Here is a 21,723-nt window from a genome sequence, read left to right as displayed (position 1 = left end):
GAAAGGCAAACAAACAATAAAAGGGCTCAGTGCGGTGGCTCCTAAGATGCCTCAGATCTGCGGTGGTGAGAGGTAGGGGTCTGCAATGCACGACCAGCACTTCTTGCTCAAAACCCCCCTTCCGCCTCACATTTCACATCCTGTGGGAGGGTGGGAGAGGACCACGGGAAGAAGTACACCCCACGGCAGTGGCCTGGCTGCCAGGGTGACCTTCAGACTCCACACCTGTGACAGCAGGTGTGCCTTCGGCCTGCACTAGAGAACCATGCAGACAAGCAGGGCAGGGAGACAGGCAAAGCGAGGGCCATGGCCCAAGTCTTCCAGCCTCAGCTGCTCATATGAACTCAGTTATCCAAGAACGCCTGTGCTGCCACCCATCTGTCAGGAAAACTGAAGGACCAGCTACAAACAGCTGATGCCAAGGTGAGGGAAGTCAGAAGACGAGCCTGAACACCAGGAAACTGCCCAGACAGAAAAGATGCCCAAGCTGTGGCACTGGAAAAGGAAGTCTGGAGCCTGGGACACAGGGCGTGTGGGTTGGGAGAATGGCTCCTCTCTTTGAGGACTGCCACACATCCCTCCCTGCAGGGCCACCCGTGGCACTCAGGAGGTGACACCCAGCTGTTCTGCAGGCCCTCTGTTGACAGGAGTCTGCTGTAGTGCCTGCAACCCCACTCGGGTCCTAGCTCCAGGGTAAAGGTCAGGAGGAGGGGACAGAGGCCCCCGCTGCAGCTTCCTCTGCAGCAGAACTTGAAGGTTACAGCCCCTGCCAGTGAAGCTCCAGAAGCTGGGATGGGCTGTGGGGAGGGCGGGCTGAACATGGGCTCTCTGAAAGAGGGACTCCCTTTTACACAACTAACTTTTCCGATTTCTTCATTCGGTGATCTGGTGACACAGGACAAGGATGCAGTTGCCATGTAGGGCAAGGGAGACTTCAGGAAGTGTCCAGAGAGTCCTGGCTCCACATAAACTCACTACCCATGTGAAGCAGAGCCCAGTAAAAGCTGCAGAATCAATGCTAAGTGGATGACATTCAGAACAGGCAGGGTGGGAGCAGCAGGGAGAGAGCTCCCAGCTGTGCTTTTGAAGGAGCCGCAGCTTTGCCGCCACTGGTCTACTGGCTCAGCCAACTGCAGAGGAACACCATAGCGCTGCAGAGGGCGGGCACCTCACCTGGGGCTGCTCTGCAGGACGCCAGGGTCTTGGCAGCAGCACTGCATCAAGGCCACCAGCTCACCTCACAGCTGGAGTGGCAAGGTGGAAGGGTGTGCTGGGAGACCTATGCCAGGGAGATGAGGAGGCACAGGGGGGCTGCGGGGGAGATGGCTTTCCAGGGACTGGGGAACCTGAGTGAGGGGCAGATGGGGCATGAAGCCCAAGCAGAAGTGTGGGATGGGAGAAAGAGATGGAAACCCACTTAGCTCTCGACCTTCTGGCATGCATGTCACCTACCACCAACTGGCATCTACTTTGTCAAATGAGATGATATAGATGCCCTGGCCTGTCCCCAGAAAATGTTTCCCACAGTATCAACGGGTCAAAAACGCAAGGGAGCCAGCTTTGGAAACACAAGGGCAGAAGTGTGTGATGGCCGCACACATGCTCAGGTTGCTGGGGTGGCTCCAACACCTGTCTGACCTCCTGGCATCTCAGAGGAACAGCCTCTCGCCAACAGGAACAAAACGTGTAGACCTGAGTTCAAGCCCCGTGGGGATGGGTCCAGAGGCTCACGTTATCTTCTCTACTTCTGAGCTTATTTAAACTTGCCATAATAAAATGAAAGAGTATCAGTAAGGCCTTTGCTAACAGGACAGTCTAAAGCCACACAAAGGTACATATCAGCATCCCAGACACCCCCAGCTGTGCCAATCCAGACATGTGGTCCAGAACCACAGTGAGGCTGACTCAGGTCTGTGGGCAATCTGTCTGTCAGGAGTGGAGCTCTTGTCTTTGAACACCCCCATTCCACAGTGTTCTGACTGTGAACCCCACAGCCCTGCTCTAGACCCCCACAGCATCTTCCTCCTGCAAGGTGATCCTATCTGCCTTTCGGTGTCCCTTCTGCCTCAGCATCAGTGTCTTCTACCTGCATTCTTCTTCCCTGCCCCTAGCCCCACCACACACATCATGGCATCACCCCAGCTCTGTACTCACCAGTAACTGAACGCCCTCTAAAAGCCTGTGCCAAGCAACCCATTTTGGCACCCCTCACGCTCCAGACCCTGCCTCTGGCGTAGCTGGGATTAAGATGTACACCACCATGCCCAGTTTGTTTGTTGAGATGGGGGGGGGTGTTGCTAACTTATTGGGTTGGCCTGGAACCATGATCCTCCCAATCATCACCTCCTGAGTAAGTGACATTAAAGTAGGTGAGCCACCTTGCTCAATCCCCTGAGTTCTCCTATTTTTTAAACATTCATTCTGACCCTAGGGTTCATAAGAACCCTAAAAGCACAGAAGGCTTTCTGCAGCACTCTGGTTGCTGGGTGGCGGGTGTCCGCTCTAGGAACAGGTTCTTTGACATGTCAGTTACAACTCTTTCCACAGGGGTCAAACTTCCAGTCCAAAGCCAGACCTACCAGAATGTATGGTATGTAACTGTGTAGGGCACATGTTCTGGGAACAATAAAATGGAGAACGGGGAAAAAAAAGAGACGTCTCTGCTCCACCCTACACACACTGTAGCGAGCTGTGACGCCTCCAGATTCATGTTCCCCACAGGCGAGAACAGCCAATGACAAAGGGCCTTTAGCTCAGCTGGGGACACATGGGCCAGGAACTGTGAAGTACAATGAGTCAGGCCAACAGAGAGGTCCCTCATCTGATGGCAAGAATCTGCAGGGAGATCCTGCATTCCCAACTCCCCCAAGCCATGCTGATCCCGATAAGGGACCCTCAATAGCTAGCCTACCCCCACTGCAGCCTAGAGGACAGCTGTTATTACAGCCAGTCCTGGCAGCCAACCTTGCCGGCAGCGGGTCACAGTGCACACACACACAGGTGTGGACAATCTGATGGGGACAGACACGGCCTCTGCGCTCACAAGGTGGCCATGGCAGAGAGAGGGTGCTGGCCCCAGAGTCCTGTGAGTAGGCTCTGGTGGAGCAAGGCACCCGGGAGCCAGCTATCGGGCAGACGCATCCTAACGAGTCTGGACCCAACAAGACCACCAGTAGGCTGAATCCTGGAAATCCCTGCTAGGACAAAGTAACCCAGCCACATGAAAACTAAAGGTCGGGCGCAGACCTGAGGTACTCAGGATGCCAAGCCCCAAAAGGTGGGAATTCAGCTGTGGCAAGGGGCGGACTCAGGGCCTCCTATCAGCAGGGTCCTGTACTGACACAAAAGCCTTCAAGTGCCAGGGCTTTTCAGTGGACAAGATTTTGAAGAAATAAACTAGTGCAGTTCCAAGACCCCTGGGTAGTAGTAGTTTTCTCTCTAAAAGACCAATGAAGACAGAAAGACAGCTCTTCCCAGGAAGCCTACAGAGCCAGGGCTCTATCTTCACTGAACCAGGAGGGCACGAACAGCTGGCAGCAGGAGACGACAGAGCAAGGGATAAAGCCCAGCCCCTGATGGAGTGGGAGCTAGAAGACCCAACCCACAGGAAAGCACTCCAGGGAAGTCTGACCCAGCACCAGCCCTGCCCCTCAAAGTGCTGCAGTGACACTCTCTTCCATGGTGCCCCTCCAACGCCACTTCCTCACTCCTCCATGTGGCTTTCCCTCCCTTCCACTGCAGCCCACTCGACAAGGCAGCAGCTGGTGTCAAACACGGGTATTCTGACTGCGATTCCCCCGGCCATGCTTGTCCAGCACTGGGTCTGGGTTGATCGAGCTTTGAAAAAAGGAGGGCAGTGAGTGAGGTGAGGTGAGGTGAGGTGAGGTGAGGTGAGGTGAGCCGAGCCACCTGAGCAGCATCTACCGAAATTTTGTGTTAAATGGGACCACGATATGTGGCCTTATCTTACTGGATGAGGGTGGGCCCTAAATTCAAAGCCTGGCACCCTCCTCCCTCCCTCCCTCCGTCCCCCCTCCCCCCCACCACAAACACAGAGGAAGGGTGCTGTGTGGAAACAGAGGCAGTCTGGAGTCAGTGTCCACAAGCCAAGGAACACCAAGGCCCAGGGACTGCTGGCCGTCACCAGAAACTGGAGGAGACCAGGCTGTGTGGACAGCTAGAGGGAGTGGTCCCAGCACTACCGCCTCAGACTCCTGGAACCCAGAGCGTGAGAGCCTAATGGCATATGGCCTGCTGGGGGCGGGAATCCTGCCCTTAGGGGACACCGCATACAGCAGGGGTCCAGTTTTTCACTCTGTAACAACCTGGACTCACCTCACATTGACTCACTGTGAGGAAGGAATCAAGTATAGAGTTCTCTACAGTTTCTCCAGAGATCAAACTTCACAGGAAGTCTGTGTTGTTCCTTCCCTTCCAAGAGTTTCATTCTTTGCTTCCACTTCCAAGGAACCTGAAGTCTAAAGCAACAGGGGCACCCCCACCTCCCTCACAGACCCACTTAGCTGGTGGGCAGCAGAGAAAAGGGGGTGGCAGGGGGCTCACCATCAGACCAGCCAGATATTGGGGTTTGCACACAACAGACATAATGCAGCAGGCAGGCCTGACCTGGGCACACCACAGAGAGCCAGGTTCCCCCCCAACCCCCCCTCATGTCCCCACAAAAGGCGAGCCTCCACCCTGCCTGCTGCTTTTGGACTTGCACCTTCCATCTTCCTTCTATAAGAGCATCCTTTCCCATCTCAGGCAAGGCCAGAACTTGGAGGCAGGAGCGCTGAGCACTTTGGAGCCCTTCCCAGGACTGGTGGGCTCTTTCTGCACACAGCTGAATTCGACCCCGTTCTTGGGAGCACCACCTTTGCTGTCCTGGAGCTCTGTGCACCTCAGCTCCAGTAACTTCACACTCTCCCCAGCTTCCTCCTCTCCCTGTACCCCAGGAGCCAGTTTCTGCCCACACATTCACTGCAGCCCCAGCACGGAGCCCAATCCCAGCTCTCCTGCTCACCACCACCACATGCACAGAGGTGTGACTGCACACAAGACTTAGCCCTCCGGTGCAACTCCCTGAGCATCGAGAAGTGATGCCTCCACCTTTTCTCTAATGTTGGCTTTTATGATAGGCGTGGAGTCGATTCACAAATATTTACCAGGGTGCCCCAGTGCAGTACCAGCTATCTGCCTGGGAAACAGGGAACGCGCTTTCCTGCAGGACAGCTCAGGAGCCTGGGGGGTTGGGGGGGACTCCCGCTCCCTCTCCTACCTAGCTGCACTCCTGTCCTGCAGGGCTGAGTGCAATAATGGACTGATAAACCAGGGGTGCTGCCTGCCACCGTGAAGTGAACCTCGCAGACCTTCCTGCACACTCTGGCATAGTCAGTCAAGGGCAGGCGGGATCTCAGCTCCACCAGGCTAGGACAGGACAGCCTCTCTTTCCAAGTGCTATAAACTGGGAGGGACTAAAGGTGACATGAAAGACCCAAGTTCACTGACTTTGTGTCATGACAGCCATGACAGATGCACAAGCAGCTCCCAACACTGCAACCCTTTAGGGCCACTGGGCTCACTGGCCCTCCCTTCCATTCTGTGATTCTCTGGTACCCCACACCTGGAGAGACCAGCTCCATGGCTGACTACCAGGTAGCCCCAGGTGACAAGGGGCATTTTGCTTTGCTCGTGGTGGTGGGAGCAGAATCCAGGGCTTTGCCCGTGAGGCCTCACTAATGAGCTGCATGTTCCAAACATTTAACGAGACTCGCCAAAGCGAATACTGCCACCCTTCCTACTTCACCAGAAAATTAACTCCCACAGGCATAAGAAAAATGTCCCAAGTCCTCTTTGCACATAAGAGGACTAAGCTGAACAGTAAGAGAACTCACTCTACCCAGACAGTGCTTCCAAAAGACTCAGAAACTATGGCGCCAGGCAGTTCAATGAGATGCACTCACAAGACCTTGACTTTAGAGTGGGAGGTTACACACCTTGGCTCTGCATTATTCCCCAAGTGACAGATTCCCTGGACAGAATGCGTTCCTCCTCTCAAACAGGAGCCCAGAAGGAAAGCCAACAGCTCTCACTGGGCAGGGCATGGCAGAGGCACACAGAAGTAACTGGAGACCATTCAGGAACCAGGGCCTGCACGCTGCCCGAGATCAGGACTGAGAGGGTCGCCCAGGGCGTCCACTGCTGCGTGCTTCAGAACATGGCAACACAACCAAGGCACTGACCGCTGCCTCTAATCCCCCGCTGCACCTTCTCAGAGCTGCAGTCTAAACATGCAAGCAGTAAGAAGCCTTACGTGGTACCTGGGCCTGCTCCACTTGATCTTTGCTTTGCCTGCCTTAGAATAAGTTAACTACAGTAGTCACTCGTCACACACTAACTAGGACTGAAAAACACCAAGGCCACCCTACTTTGCCTCTGCCATTGCTATCAGCCTGGAAGACACCATTCCACTGCCCCAGCAGGCTCATGTCCCAAACAGGCCCTGCGCCATCCCCACCCTTCTCCTAGGACCTCACTCTGGAACACACCAGGGCTGTTCTTCCTCACCAGTTCCTCCGCATGTGCTATGAGCCACTTCACTGGTAACAGGTCACAGCAAGGATCCACCCTGAGGTCCTGGCCTCTTGCCTGGGCAGTGGTCTCCCAGAGAGCCTCTGCAGGAGGTGTCACCTGCCACCCTAGAGGCCCCTCTGCTCCTGCCGGCTCCTCCTCCAGCTGACGGTAACTGGAAGACCACTGGCCAGGTCCTCTTCCCAATGCATGGTCACTCCAGTGGGAGCTCAGCCTTCTCCATGTTCCAGGCCAACAGCAGGCAATGGAAGCTAGAGGTAGTCAGGATGGGGAGACTCCCAGCATGCACCAGCAACTTCTGTGCTTGTGCTCAGGCCTACTACTCTGCACATCCATTCTTGGGACAGACCAGGCTCTGTTCCCCAAAGGCCTGCTTGGCTCAGGTACCCTGGCACTCCATCATGCACTTTGGAACAAAAGAATGGCCTCAGACCGGGGCTCCTCACAGAGGGTCATCTCTGGCACTGACTACCACTCGGTGAAAGGCCACTGGCATCTGGGTGACAGGTCCTGCCTGGTGCTCTCAGAACTGCCAGAACCTCTGGAAGGACTGTCACTGGTCACCTTCTTCCATTTTAACAGGAGAACTTCCAACCTTTATAGACTGGTTAGAGCTGGTTTGATTCTGAGCAGGTTTCTCCAACTAAACTGGTGAGGTCAGCCAGGCTCTACTCTTGTCCTTTTTAGAATGAAGTCAAACTTTAAAAGAAATCTGCCTCCTGACTGGTGGGAGATTTCCAGCATTCTTGATGCCTTCCTGTCCAAATCTCTGCTGCCAGTCGACTTGGACACCCATGTGCCTGTTAAGTGCCAGAGCAGGCAGCGATGGTTCTTCGATCACTCACCCAAATCTCCAGAGAGGGTGTCCTCATCTCTCCCCTGGCCAGCATGTGGCGCCTTGCCTCCTCACCCTACCTCTCCCCTCGGTGCTGCCCAGAGTTCTTCATGCCCTATACTCCTCAAGTCCTATGCTCCTGATTCCTCTCATCACAGTCCAAGTTCAGCTGGGCCTCGGGTTAAGGGCTTCAGGGAAGAGAGGGTCTTTCATCGTCCTGCAAAACTGCTCTTCACGTGACTTGCCCAATGACTCCTGGTAGAAAAGACACAGAGTCTGTGTCTGATTTTTTCTTTGACTAGAAATTACCACGAAGACTATGAAATTAGGTCCAAAGGACAATCGATCATTGAGGGGACGATGCTAAGTTTTCTCCTGTGTCCAAGAAGGATCAGTGCATGCTATGATGCGATGAAAGAGGACCTGGCATGCCTCCCACAGAATGACGTTAGGAGTGACACAGCTGCATGTGGGCCTAGGCACTGCCACCTGCTGTGACCACACTGATCTCAGACTGATCTGCACATGTAGGGGTAGCAATATCCACAGCACCTGGCTGGGATAGTTAAGGAAGGTAATAAGTGGAAAGCACCTACCAGAGCACCTAGAGCATAACTAAGGCTAAATGAACGCTTGCTTCTTTATTTCCTGTATTTTAATTAAAGCATGACACATTCATTCATCTGCCAAGAATGTCATTTCCCAGGCAGAGGCCTCTAAACCCTGATGATCTAATCTCCCCTAATGAGGGCTCCTCCTCTGCACCTCCCACTCCCACCTACTGCATTCTCCTGGCTCTCTACACACAGGTGGCGCTTTACAAACAACTTTAGGAGAGCCTCATATTTCCTACTCCACTACATTTTTTTCTTCTCTTTAGCACACATACAAAAAATGCCTGGGAAGAACACAGAATGATTTCCTTCGGGGGCTGTGGGTGGGGGCCCACAGGAATGCCACACACAAGGCTAAGCATAGTCTGCAATAAGAAAGAATCACAGCAACTTACAGGGCAGAGCAACGCACCTGTGGGCAAAAGGCCTAAGTTCAGACTCTTGGTCCGACGCTAAGCAGCTGTGTGAGCTCAGCTTGTGCAGCTACAAGCAGAGCTAAGGAGGCAACTGGTTAAGCAGGGCATACTCACCCTCCCATGAGGCAGGCCAAGTGCTGCAGTCCTGCTACCTCCTCGACTCTCAAGAGGGAGGCAGATGGGGCAATGCACAGATTCTCCATGGAAGAAGAGCAGGGCAGGGACAACAGGGGGTAAGAAAATGCCCTCTTTCCTGCTGGCCCCGGGTGGGAACGTGGAAGGGATCTCAGGGGCTCAATCTGTTCCAGCGCATGTGAGAATGGCTCTTGTTGGCTAAGCCTGCTTCCTCCATCCTGGGGAAAGGAAGAAGCAAAGGGGCAGTGCCCATGCTCCAGCCCAGAAGAGAAAGGAAAGAGGCAGAAGCAATGCTGGAGAGCCACACGGCCCAGATTAGCTAACAGCAGGAAGAAACAAGACAGATCAGGCCCTACCCTAGAGAAGAGAGGAACAGAAGGTGAAAGGGATGCACAGCTGTCCTCAGCAATGCTGGGGTACGAGTGGCCACAGGGATTTACAGGTCAAAAGTTAAGGATTTGGTATGCTGGCTGGTTTTGATAAATTTTTTTTTTAAACTGCAGTAATAAACAACAAAAAACTTGCCATCTTGAACAATTTTAAGTGCACAGCTTAGTAGTACTGACTATATGCACACAGAAACTCTTTTAACTCGCAAAACCAAAACTCTGATTCCCGTCAATGGCGGCACCCTTGCCTCTCCCCAAACCCCTGGCAGGTCTCTAAGACTATCACTGCTTTAGGGACCTTAGCGCTGCTATTTCCATACCCGGATCACAACTCCTAAGTCGACTCATTGGGCAAACAAAGTTGACATGTCCAAGGGAGCGGCCATGTGGAGCAGGCCTGGCTCAGCAAGCAGCGGGTGCATGAGCAACTGCTTGCTCCTGCCAAGGAGTCACACGAGATGACAAGCACCCCGGCACGGGTAGGCCTCAGTAATCCTGACTCAGGATTGGCATAGATAGAAGCACACTCTCACCCACTCTCAGAAAGGGCCAGGGAAGGTCCTGACAGAGGAAGCGAAACTGGAGCTTGCAGGCTCCAAGGCGATGCGGGGTCATGATGGCACTGCCAGCCAGTGTGGTGTCAGTATGGAGGTCTGTGCCACTGAAGGCTGGTATCCAATCCGGCCAGTGGCCTCAGCAAACACCTCTCACCTCTAGGTACCTTAGTTCCTGGAAACAGGACTGAGCTAGAAATGCAAGACATGAACGCTTATGACTAGCTGGCCTGTGATTCAATTCCAGTGAGGCATGCCACATGCTAAGCAAGACCTCATGGAGAACTCCTTTTCCCCAAGTTACTGGCAACCTTTAGCTTGAAACCAAAGCATATACTGGTGTGCAGAGGAACTCACAAAATACTAGGCCTGAATCTTCATCTTACTGCTGTAATAAGAAGCTGGCCAAGGGAAACCAAAACGAGCACAGGAGCAAACAGGGCCGGAAAGAAACAGAACATTTGCCAGCACGCCAAGACACACTTGCCCCATCTTCCAAACAGGGCAGTCACCCAAAACCAACCTAGCATAAGGGAAAAGGAACAGAGAGGGCTGGACACCTGTCCATCAGGGGCAGCTGTGCCTTACCACTTGGCCAGAAAAGATGAAAGACATCACACATCCACATGGGTCCCACCTTCCACCTTGGCACAGTTAAACCCACCAGGACAGAGGCCGGGGACATTCTTTAACTCACTGGCTCAATTATCCCTGTTGGATGAGGGAGTGAAGTGAGGGACGGGAGAAGCCCAGAGCTTCAGAAAGGCACCCTGGGCATGCAGAAGTGGTAAGAAGCCACTTGCGCCCACTGGAGGCCAACCACCAGACACAGGTTTCCTCTCTCCCGCTTCCCAGCTCCGCACGGACAGGATTTATCTTATAATCCCTGTAAATCACAGAGATCCGGACTGCAGGTTCAACAAGTTTTCTGCACCTCAGCAATGATCAGATGAAGACAGACAGACACCTGTTCCACACGACATACTTCCTCTCTTTCTGGATTGAGCTGGGGAGTGGCCATTACGATATAATCACGAAAATTCAAATTAGAAAACAGGGAAAAAATACTGTGCTGGGAATACACAGTGTGCACAGAGACAGAAGTAAAGCCATAATCTCCAGGTAAGACAAGTTCCAGAACTCACATTTAGGGAAAATATTGCTCAGGTTTCGGAAGAAAACACGAGAAACTTAAGGAGCAACTGAGTCAGCTTTACAAAAAGCCTTACAACTTCAATGAGGACAGGAACCACAGAGCACAGCCTTTGCACTCATAGGCTCACATGAAAAGAAAATAAAGGTGCAGAGGAATGAAGATACTTCTGCCATCCTGAGTGAGAAGGGGCCTGCCCAAAGCCAAAGCCAGATGAAGGTGAATCTGATGAAGATCATGGAGCCCAGGAGTTTCTTCCTCACTGAGCACAAAGGGCACTATCTGGAAGAAACTACAACAGCTCTGATTTAAACTAGCCAAAGGGGCTTCTTCACCTAGGACAAAGGGTCCGATGAGGGGGAAGCTTACCTCAGTGACAGGACATTCCAGAGAAGCAAAGGCAAGGCCCTTGGTGACCGCAGGGCTACAGAAGCTTTGGGGTCCTGCTGGAAGATGGAGAGAGAAAAAAGCCAGTTATGTTGGCGGAGTTCAGGATCAAAGCGTTTTTGCAGATCTGGCTATGACAAATGGTCCATCATCTCAAAGCACAGGAGACCCACTTATTTTGAGGTTTACTTGGGATTCAAGGCACGAAAAACCAAAGAAAGGATGAGAACAGAGAAAGCACAGAAAGGAAAACTTGGGCAGTGTGCACAGCTTCCCTCTGAGATTCAGGAGTCACTTTCCCAGAGATGCAGGCTCGTGGCTCCTGGATGACTGGCTAGAACCCCAGGGAGTAGAAAGCCCACTGGTACACACTGGTGCTCAGCTGACAGGAGCGGTGAAGAGACAAACCAGAGTCAGATGGAAGGGGTTCTGCCCTAGCCTTACCAACCCTTGACCTCCCAGGTCAAGAGAGTTAATGGAGATAAAAAGGCAGCAGACCCTATAAAGCAGCTAATGCATGAGTCCTTCCACCAGTGCCTGCACATCTGAAGGGCTCAACACAGATGAGCTAGCATTCCACCTCCTCCCTCTGCTCTGCTCCACTCCATAGTGACTCAGAGTAATTTAGGAGAAACTTCTATTTTTAAGTTTGGGAATTCACTCTTCCTTTGGTGTATGATATACTAAGGGACTTAGATATCAAATTGCTGCTATGTTTACATTTGGATGGGACATTTACTTCTTGTCTTAAAATGCTGAAATTCTGGAGACAATGCTTAGTCACCATGTGCATATAAAGCTCCCCAAAATTTTTTGGGAACGAAATACATGAAAAGACATGAGGTTACAAATTACCCAATGTGCTAAGAGCTCTCTGAAGGAGCCATGGCATTTTCAGCAGAAATCACTCACACGAGAAAGAGAGCAGAATGTGCTGGGCAGCCCTCCACCATCAGACTGAACAAAACAGGAGGGAAAAGGAAAAGTCAAAGGACCTGTGACGTATGAAGGGGTTCTCTGTGGGAAGAAGGGGCTGGCTTAGATTACAGGCTGTTCTAGGACACATTTTTAAGGGGTGGGAGTCCAAGTGGAGGACTCCCACGCTTCATCCTTACTGAGTACAACAGTCACAGTGCCTGTGCACCTGCAGGCCCTGCTGATGGCGTTGTCCCACTTGTAAGGAGACCCAGGCTGCCTTGAGCCACATGACTGCTTAGGAGGCCAAGCACAGCCACCTGACCCAAGAGCTAAACTGTAACCAATGTCATGGCTTGGAGCAATAATAAAAGCAGCAATAAAATCAGATTCCCTGTGTTCCAAGAATCTAAGCAATCCTGAAAGAATGAGGTGGTCAGCCTGAGAGATGAAGCCGAAAGGTTACAACATACACAGGTATGGCAGAGGGCACAAGAAGCCACCGCAAACCAAAGTCATGAAGAAGTAGCAGACATCAGTAAGGAGAGGCTAAAGGCAGAGGACGTATGTAGCAGGAAAAATTAATCTGACAACAGCAAGGGGAGAAAAACAAACAAGAAGAGAGATGCCATGAGAAACCACTGTCCTGGGGAAGGACGAGGCTGTCTCTGAACCACCCCAGCTCCTGTTGGATTCCTTGCCCATGTTCATCTTTATGACACAGCCCTCCTGAAAATGTCCTGTACTGGTCTCTGATCCTTGCAACAGCACCAAAAATACCCCAACTGGAACAGTTACTGCCCCTCCCCACCCTCCCTTAGGATGCAATTTTTCCAGGAGGTTCTTCCATCCCACAAGCAAGCAGGGTGCTGGCAAGTCTGCCCCCCAGACATGCCTAGACAAACACGACACCTGCTTCCCAGCAGGACAGGGACATCGTACCCCTGGGCAGCTAGGCATAGGCTCTACGGCTGTGAGCAGCTCAAAAGGCCTATGAAAATGTTGGAAGATCTGAAAAAAAAACCGTACTGGATAGAAAACATGAAAAGAACCCCGCAAATTCAATAAGCACTAAATGTCTAAAATTGAGTGAATCAAAGTTTAACTCCGTCTCATAGACGCTAACGGCATATGGGACATGGTGTATGTGGGGGTCTTCTGAAGCTTAATACAACATGGTAACGGTCTTCAACGGCCTGTGCTCTAGTCCCAACACAGTGACAAGGGTGGGCTCCAGCTGGCCTCTGTGCCAGAGCACACCTTACCACTCCCAGACTCATACACCCTGTCCTGGTGTGGTGACTTAGTGCTGTTCTGATATAAGTGAAGCCAAGTGACTTCCAACCATCCTTAGTCTTACCAAAAGGAAAAAAATACCACTCACGACAGCAAATGTTCTGTGCATTTAAAGGACCTAACTTCTGACATGTGCCACATAAAACTCAAAAGCTAGCCATGTTTGCTCTCTCCTCCTTAGAACTGCTTCAAGTGCACAAACACACCTAGGCACTCTCTTCCATGTGGTCAGTGTCTGCACCTGAGGAGACCAGGTGTAGCCGGTGGTGTTATAAACAAAAGGCAAAACCCTTCCTCTCGTGTTTGTGAATGGCGGCTCCCGCTGTCCGCCGCAGCTGTCCCTCACAGCTGGCTTCGGCTTTGCTAAGGTCAGTATACTTGCCTTGCTTAGCTCAACTTTTTTTTTTTTTAAAACCCCAGGCCCACTATACTTCTGCAAGCTGCTCTCAACGTGTTCTCCCCCTCGTCATGGCCTCTAACTCCTAGTTTAGATCTGTCTCTCTGGGGGCACATCCAGTCTCCCTTCTTCCTAGGTCCTGTTCTAACTCCATCTGTAGCTTGGCTGGGACGAAGACAATATTCACACATGGTGACAGCTCTGCACTTGGACCACTGGTCTTGCTTCTCATTGATGGACCGCTGCCTACAGGCCCACCCCATAACCTGCATTATGGGGTCTGCGTGGCAACTGTTGGCTCTCCATAACTCCATTTCTCCTCTGCTGCCAACTTGCACCTGCAGATTTCACCCACCAGGTCCCTGGTTCTGTTGTCACAGAGAACCCAGCTGTTCCTAGCGCCTCCAGATGGCGCTCCAACGCCAGCTCAGGAGCCAGTCTCATGTTTCCAGAGGGCTCCACCAGAGGTAAGTGTCACACTGCCACACTGCCACACTGCCTTACCACCTCTAACTAGTTGCCAAGCACCATGGAATTTTGTACAACGGGTGGTGCTGGTTCCCTGGTTCCAGTTGTGAATCTGGGCCTTGTCACAAGGCCTACCAAAAGATGTAGTAGTAAATTACCGACAGTGGTTGTAACTGAGATCTGAAAGGCCAAACTGGTCAGCAGTCAGTGGTCAGGCTCAGTCCCAGATATGCAAGCTGCTCATCTAAAAACTCTGAAAGCCACAGGGACACAATGGCATGTGCTGTGCAGAAGAAAAGGGTTCCGATCCTTTTCACTAATTGTTTTACTGCTAGCCTAGGAGGCAGAACTTATGGACAGCTCTGCTTTGGCTACAAGGCCCTCCTCATAAGCTCTGTCACAATACATGCAACGTGCAGCAAAGTAAGAAATGGAAGAAATGGAAATAAGTTATGATTATTTTATGAACTTGCAGGACTATAAAAAATAAATGAGTTCTAGAATAGCTTTACTGAGTGTCGTATGATGTATCAGGTGACACAGCAGACACTGCCTGTTCCAGAGTTAGAAAAAGGGCAGAGATGTGCCTCAGTGTTAGGAAGCAACACAAATTGCACTGTCTTAAAATTAAGCTTCGAATGCTTCTGATACATCCCCCAAAATAAATTTCACTTTCAAGAAAAATCTCTGTTTCTGTACAAGGAGTACCTGCCCTCACTGTGGGTCACTCCTCCTGACTCTTCCTGTGGACTTGCTGAGCAGTACTTTAAACCTGGCTAAATGACTTCAATCTGCCAATCAAGTACCCCCGACCCCTTAAAAGATCACATCTCTGGGCCACTTAAAACTTCTGCTCCTGCCCATCTTTGAAATTTGCTCCCAACTTCTGGGGCTTCCTCTCTTCCCTTGACCACTGGGACAGGCTCACACAGGAATGGTGTGCTCGGAAGCTGAGAGCTGAGCCAAACAGAGTCTCCCCTGAAAAAAGACCTGGGCAATAGAAAGCCTGGGTCTAAACAGAGGACTGGAGAGTGCTAGACTCAAGATGGCCTTGTGAGGGTCCATTCTGGGGGCACGTAGGCCGCATCAAGCATAGAGCAGATAGGTGGTGAACAGGAGAGGTGGAAGAGCCAGGCCACACTGAGCCCACTGCCTTCCAGACCATCCAGGCAGCAGCCCCAGGCCACAAAGGCCCTGGCATTTATACCACAGATGGGCTTCACTTTTCAACCAAATTCTGTGTCTCTAAGGAGCCTTTGAGTCACCTTTGCAGGCAGGTTCTCCCCACCTTGTCCTTTAAGGTACCCAACCCTGACTCTGCAGATGCTTACCCACTCCTGGCCATGTGGCAAGGACTCTGAACAACTCCAGTACCTTTACCTGTACTTCTAAGGGGCAGGTAGGAATGGCTGTGTGGAAGGAGGACCAGGGTATCACTCTGCCCATTTCCTACAGAAAGGAACACAAGTTACTCCATCTAGTCACTAGCACTCCAACAATAGGATAACTGACAGCAGCTACTTACACAAGCAGAGTCTAACCCGATGGACCCCAAAGACAACCCAAATATCATCCATTAGGCCATGAGAAGGCATCCACAGTTCAGTCTAAGCTGGACAGACATGCCCCCGTTTCAGTTATTTATAAATGTACAATTATGTCAAGAAAAACACAGAACTGCTGTCAGAAACTGAGCTGTGCACTATAAAATACTTGGCAAAGCCTCCTTAGGAACTTACATGTCCTATCAGGCCTTCAAACTCAGCAGACCCAAAACAGAACATCACCAGAGGAGGTTTTTTGCTGAGATGTCACCACCAAAGCCTAGGACAACCCCAACTGTAGTAACTGGGTGCCTCCATCTTCCCAACCACCCAAGCCAGAGCCTGGGTGTCACCTGCTCTCCTTAGCACGAAGATCCAACTGTGCTACTCACTCACCTACAACCTCCACAGCCCAAAGTCTCATTTCTTCCTCATCTACTATCAGCTCTAACGCCATCTTTCTAAAAACACAAACGATCATTCTTACCCTGCCTCAGCTTTGCCAATGGGTTCCATGCATGCTCAGTGCAATTTCCAAGTTTATATGGCTTTAAAAAACACATTTGCCATGCAGCTAACATGTGTCCCAATATACTTTGCAAAATGAAATGTTCCATTATAAACGTAATGCACCTAATCTTTGTAAACATAAAAATGCAGACTATTTAATCACTCAACATCTTAACACCCCTAATCCACAATTCTTAAGATTTTCATCTAGTTTCTTCGAGACATTTTTCTGTTCCTAAGTGTTAGCAGGTTACTGAGATTTTTGTTTAATTATGTGTGCAGCTGTGTATCTTGACTTTCTTCTACTTGCACTTATAAGCATTTTAGTGCACTTTCTTCGTAAGCATTTCAGTGGCAACATCACCTAGCAGCTATGTCATAACCATTCTACCATTAACTCTTAAAAATAATTGTCCAGGTATTTTTTTTTTTTGTAGTACTGGGGATTGAACTTTGAGCCACTCCACCAGTGCTTTTTTGTGAAGCGATCCTCCTGATGTCTGCCCCCGAGTAGCTAGGATTACAGGTGTAAGCCACCAGCACCAAGCTCAAATATATCTTTTGTGTGTAAAGCTTTCTTTCTATATTTAAAAATATTCCTCAGCTGGGTGCCCATGGCGCAGGCCTATAATCCAGGGATCGGGAGGACTGTGGCTCAAAGCCAGCCCAGGCAAATAGTTCATGAGACCCTATCTTGAAAACATACAACACAAAGTGCTGGCGGAGTGGCTCAAATGGTAGTACCCACCTAGCAGGCATGAGACCCTGAGTACCACCAAAATAATAAAAATAAAAACTATTCGTCCAGTGGTTCCTAGATCACTGAACATTTTTAAGACAAATTACCAGCATGATCTAAGAGCACGCCATTTTTACCACATCCTCTAGTATTATAATTTTGAGCCTAAATTTAGGCCTATATTACATTGGTGAGAAATGATAACATCTTCATAACAAAAGCAAATGCTCATTATAAAAATTGCTGAAAGACAAAAGCACATAAAGTAGTAAATCCATTTATCTATGCCTTCCCCCAGAAATGATCACAAGGAAAATGCTTCCCATGGGTTCTTCCAGACCTTTTTTGTTTTTATTCAGGCATACATACAACTATTTTGTTTCATACCTAACAAAAGCTGAGATTACATTTACCTGTTTTTGGCTCAGTAGTATACCATACACATCCACCCAGGCTGTCACTACCTACAAGCCTAGCTCTCTTTTAAAACTACATACTTCTCAGCTAGGCACGGTAGGTCATGCCTGTAATCCCAGCTACCTGGAAGCAGAGATCAGGAAGATCGTGGTTCCAGGCCAGACAAGAGAAAAGTTAACAAGACCCTATCTCAATAAGCCAGGCACGGCAGCACTCACCTGTCATCCCAGCTATGCAGTAGAGGCCTAGGTGGGAAGAGCACAGTCTGAGGCTGGTACCAGACAAAAACTCAAAACCCTACCCCAAAAATAACTAAGGGGAAGGGCAAGGGGTGGGGCTCAAGCAATAGAGCATCTGTTAGCCAAGGCCCCGAGTTCAGCCTCTGTAACAGCAAAAAACCCTGAAACTAAATATTCCACATTAGCACCAAAACTGCTTTCTTCACCGTAAATGATGCTGCAAGAGACTCCGCTCACATAGCTTATGTCTTCCTTTGAGAACACCATGGATTTCTTAAAATGTCTATCCATTGTTTTAGTCAACTTCTCAGGTATTTAGACAAAAGGTTCTACTATTCTTCACAAAGCCCTGGTACACGTACTTTCTTTCCTTTTGAGACAGGGTTTACTATGCTACCCAAGCTTGCTTCCACCTCGAGATCCTGCTGCCCCTGCATCCCAAGTGCTGATTATAGGTGTGCATCACCTTGCCTGGATCACTCACTCTGTTCTTAAATGTCTTCCAATCTTGCTGCTGTTGAACATAGAATCTTACTTCTGTAAGAGCAGTTACTGATAATTTAATAATCAATGAATGTTATGAGTCCTTTACAATTTAAAGATGTGTCACAAGTATTTTCCAACTTGGTGATTTGGCTCTTGACTGTAGTTTTTCCTGAAGTCTTAGATTTTCATGTAGTCTACTGCAATCTTTTTTTTTAATTACTTTATCTTCTTCACACTGTTTCTAACAGTACCAACTAACAAGATTCAAGCTCCCTGCAGGTGCCAGGGCCTTTATCCCTCACTCTAGTAACACATACAAAAGCGAGTTGTAGCTGTGCACACTGTAATCCCAGCTGCTCAGGAGACAGAGGCAGGAGGATCTTGAGTTTGAGGCCAGCCCAGGCAAAGCAAGCAACGCCATGGCTCAGAAAACAAAATACAATCGAAAGGGCTGGGGGCATAGTTGAAGTGGTAGAGTGCCTCAAGTGCAAGGCCTTGGGTTCAATCCCCAGTGCTGCAAAGTAATTAAATCCACCACCACCAGGGCTACTTTCCACAAAAGACTCCATGTTAAAGACAACTGGCTACAAAACCTGTGCTCAACACACACAACGCCTCTTTCCAGATGTTCAACACGGGCGTCCATCTTCCCCAGACTCTAGGGCACTCATGATGCATTCTCATGTACTAAATTTCCACATAAGATAGTTTATTTCTTGGTGTGAACAGGTTCCAGTGACCTGTACAAATACCTTTAAGCCAGGAGCATAAAACAACCAAACATCTGCCCCACGTCAATACTTGTAGCTATTCTGTCTTCCGTGGCAGTCAACCCTCACATCCGGTAATGTGGCCTATCCTCACACTAGGTATCTTTCAGGTCACCCAGGATGTTTTACGTCTCTGTGCTGTGGGTCCCTATGGGTTGTAAGCTTTCTTTCTATTGTAATATGGTCATAGCCAGATGTCTGCTTCTTCCATTTTATTCTGTTAGGTTATTTTTGGCTTCCAGGAAACTATGCTGTTCATACATGCACGGCAGACCCAGTCACTTCATCTGTTTTTGTCCAAACGTTTTCTGTTATTCCCACTCCAGTCAGTAGCACCCACAAATATTTCCCTTCACTTTAGACACCCAATTCCTACGTGCTACAGCCTTCTCAAAACTTATAAAACATGGTAAGTAAAGTACCAATTTTTAACTTTTTTATTAAGTACAGCATGGACTAGTTTAACATTTATGTGTACTTTTCCATTTAAAAATGTCTTTTTATTCCTACCTTTATTAGTCGTAATTTTTAAAGTAAGGATGTGGATTTTTTTTTTTTAACTAACATCTATTTTGCCTCTACTACAAAGTCACCATAAACCAAGCCTGTGAAACGGCTTGGGCTCCCCACTTGCCCTCCCCACCTCACTTTGCATGAGGCAACTGGAATGGCGTTAAAAATGCAAACCTCCTCCGTTATGTCACTGCCTGCTTAACCCAACCTTCATAATGGGTTCCCCTTTCACCCAGAATGAAAGGCAACATCCCCAACCTGCCGGGCAAGACCCTACATGGTCTGGCAGCCTGGCCACACTCCCCTACCCACCACCACCAACCCAGTGGTTCCTTCAATCCGGAAGGGGCAGGGCTCTTCCCCCTTCAGGGCCTTCCCACATGCTGTTCCTCTGCCTGGACACCAACACAGGGACTCACCCTTCAACTCTGAGCCTAAATCTTCTGTTTGCAAAGTCTTGTGAACCCCAAACTCAACTGTGCTTCCCATCTTTATGCTTTCCCAGAAGACTGTGTTCATTTCGCCTTCTTGCCCTCCCCCAAGACTCAAAACTCTGAGAACAGGGATAAGTGGACTCCTTTGGCCACACTACAAGGACTTATATTTGTCTGAATGTAAGAAACATATACAAAGCCCCTAAAATGCTACCTACCACAGCACATGGTCACTATTGAAACTGGTAAAACTCTGAACTCAAATTCAGTGAGAATCTGCTGTCCGTGAATCTATCTTTGCCACAGGAAAACATGTACAATTTACGTCATGAGGAAAGAAATCCTATCTGATAGAAAAAAATCCTAACAAAGCCACACATTAAAAAGCATTCAAAGTTAACTGTCTCTAGTATCCTGGGACATCTGCTGAAAAAATAAATCAAATTACCGATGAACAATTTGTGGATGGCACTTTGCTCTCTGCTTTGCAGTCTACCAAGCACTTCCACCAGTACCACTGACCTCTGTGGAGCAGGCACTGTCACTGGTCACAGAAAACTGAGGCTTGGCTGTGATTAAGTGTTCTCCCCAAGGCCACAGAACTTCTAAGTAGTACAGTCATAACTCCCTCAGGGGAGGGGTGGAGGTTCCCACCTGTAAATCCTTAACCAAAGAGAGTTTCCATCATAAACCCCTCAACTCTGTAATTAGTACAGATCTGTGCTCCCTTCACTAAAGTTCCATCTCATCAGAGAACCACCACTTATTAAAAAAAAAAAAAAAAGAAAAAGAAAAAACTGCTTTAAAGTTAAAAACTGAAATGCCCAAACTATGGAACACATGCAGTCATTCTTAAAAACAGTCCACTCATTCTATGGTAAAAACGAAAAGACAGAGGACTAGTTAGTATTTGTTAAAGCAGTCAAAGACCATGTCAGTATCCCCCAAAAAGTATTTTAAAGACCTAGAAGGATGCTCACCAGACACGAACTAATTATCTAGTTATCATCTCTGCAGATGACAGCCACACTGGCCATCTCTGTGATTCACTCGTGTTTAAGAAGAAAATACATTACTCTGTTGATCCTAAATTTTTTTAACTGTAAGTTAACCTGTAGGTTGGACAGAAAGGTCTCTTGTCTGCTCTGAAAACCTACAAGTCTATAAAGGAAGTAGTGAGCCCTCTACAGAAGACACGATACATTAAAAACAGGTCCGTCCCGGGAAAATATCAATAAAGTGCTCAGTACCCCAAAACGCCTCTGTAAGGAGACAAGCGCTGGAAGTCTCTCGTCCACCTCGGGTGTCCTTTGTTGCAGTAAGACAGGCAATCAACAAACTATCAACTCTCCCGGTGCAGGACACATCTCCTGGATGTGCTCGAGTCCGGCACGAAAGGGCTCACAAAGGAGCCGAGTTGGAGGGACACGGGAGGTGACCTGGCCGAGACCCGGGGGGACGATCTGGGAGGGCGGCTCTGTGGAGCTCACCGGCAGCCGGGTACGGGGAGGAAAGCGAGGCAGCATGGGACCGGGGACGGCGGGGCGCGGAGACCGTTTACCTGCCAGCCTGGCCCTCGCCGCGGCCAAACAATGGAGGTGTCCGGCGGCGGCAGCCCTCCGCGCCGGGAGCGCCAGGCGTCCCTCACCACCTGCGCACCGCCGGGTGGCCGGGCCGGGTCGGACCGGACCCGGAGGCTCTGCGGTGAAGCACATGGCACCGCACCCTGCAGCAGGCCGCTCCGCTCCGCAGCCACCCGGCGCCCCGGCCGCCGCGCGGCCATTACCGCCCTCCCGGGACCCGCCTGGAACGGCTCCAAGGCGCGGCCCCACGGCCTCCAGGGCCTCGTGCTCCCCCTTCCCTCGGCTCCAACAACAATGGAGTCCGGCTCCCGCGGGGCCTTCGCCGGCCTCGCCCCGCC

General features: G+C 50.0%; 1 protein-coding gene across 24 annotated transcripts in view; it reads right to left on the bottom strand.

The window, feature by feature from the left end:
• Znf664 (zinc finger protein 664) overlaps window positions 1-21,723 on the bottom strand; it is a 29,614-nt gene that overhangs the window by 6,995 nt on the left and 896 nt on the right. For 7 of the 24 annotated variants that reach the window (XM_020161466.2, XM_020161461.2, XM_074061121.1 and 4 more), the window contains exon 2: window positions 11,057-11,133. The exons of 4 other annotated variants lie outside the window; for them this stretch is intronic. Coding sequence is in view for 2 of the 20 variants with exons in the window: in XM_074061134.1 (XP_073917235.1) it covers window positions 8,571-8,809; window positions 11,057-11,133; window positions 15,482-15,596 (431 nt within the window). In the remaining 18 variants the exon portion in view is untranslated. Of the gene's footprint in view, window positions 1-8,570; window positions 8,810-11,056; window positions 11,134-15,481; window positions 21,686-21,723 lie in introns of those variants that run through there. 13 more of the 24 variants (XM_020161465.2, XM_020161464.2, XM_074061125.1 and 10 more) reach the window with 5 other exon arrangements.

This window comes from Castor canadensis, chromosome 18, assembly GCF_047511655.1.
Source record: "Castor canadensis chromosome 18, mCasCan1.hap1v2, whole genome shotgun sequence".
Lineage (NCBI taxonomy): Eukaryota > Metazoa > Chordata > Mammalia > Rodentia > Castoridae > Castor > Castor canadensis.
The sequence above is the reverse complement of the archived record's forward strand: the minus strand, read 5'-3'. Positions and strand labels throughout refer to the sequence as shown.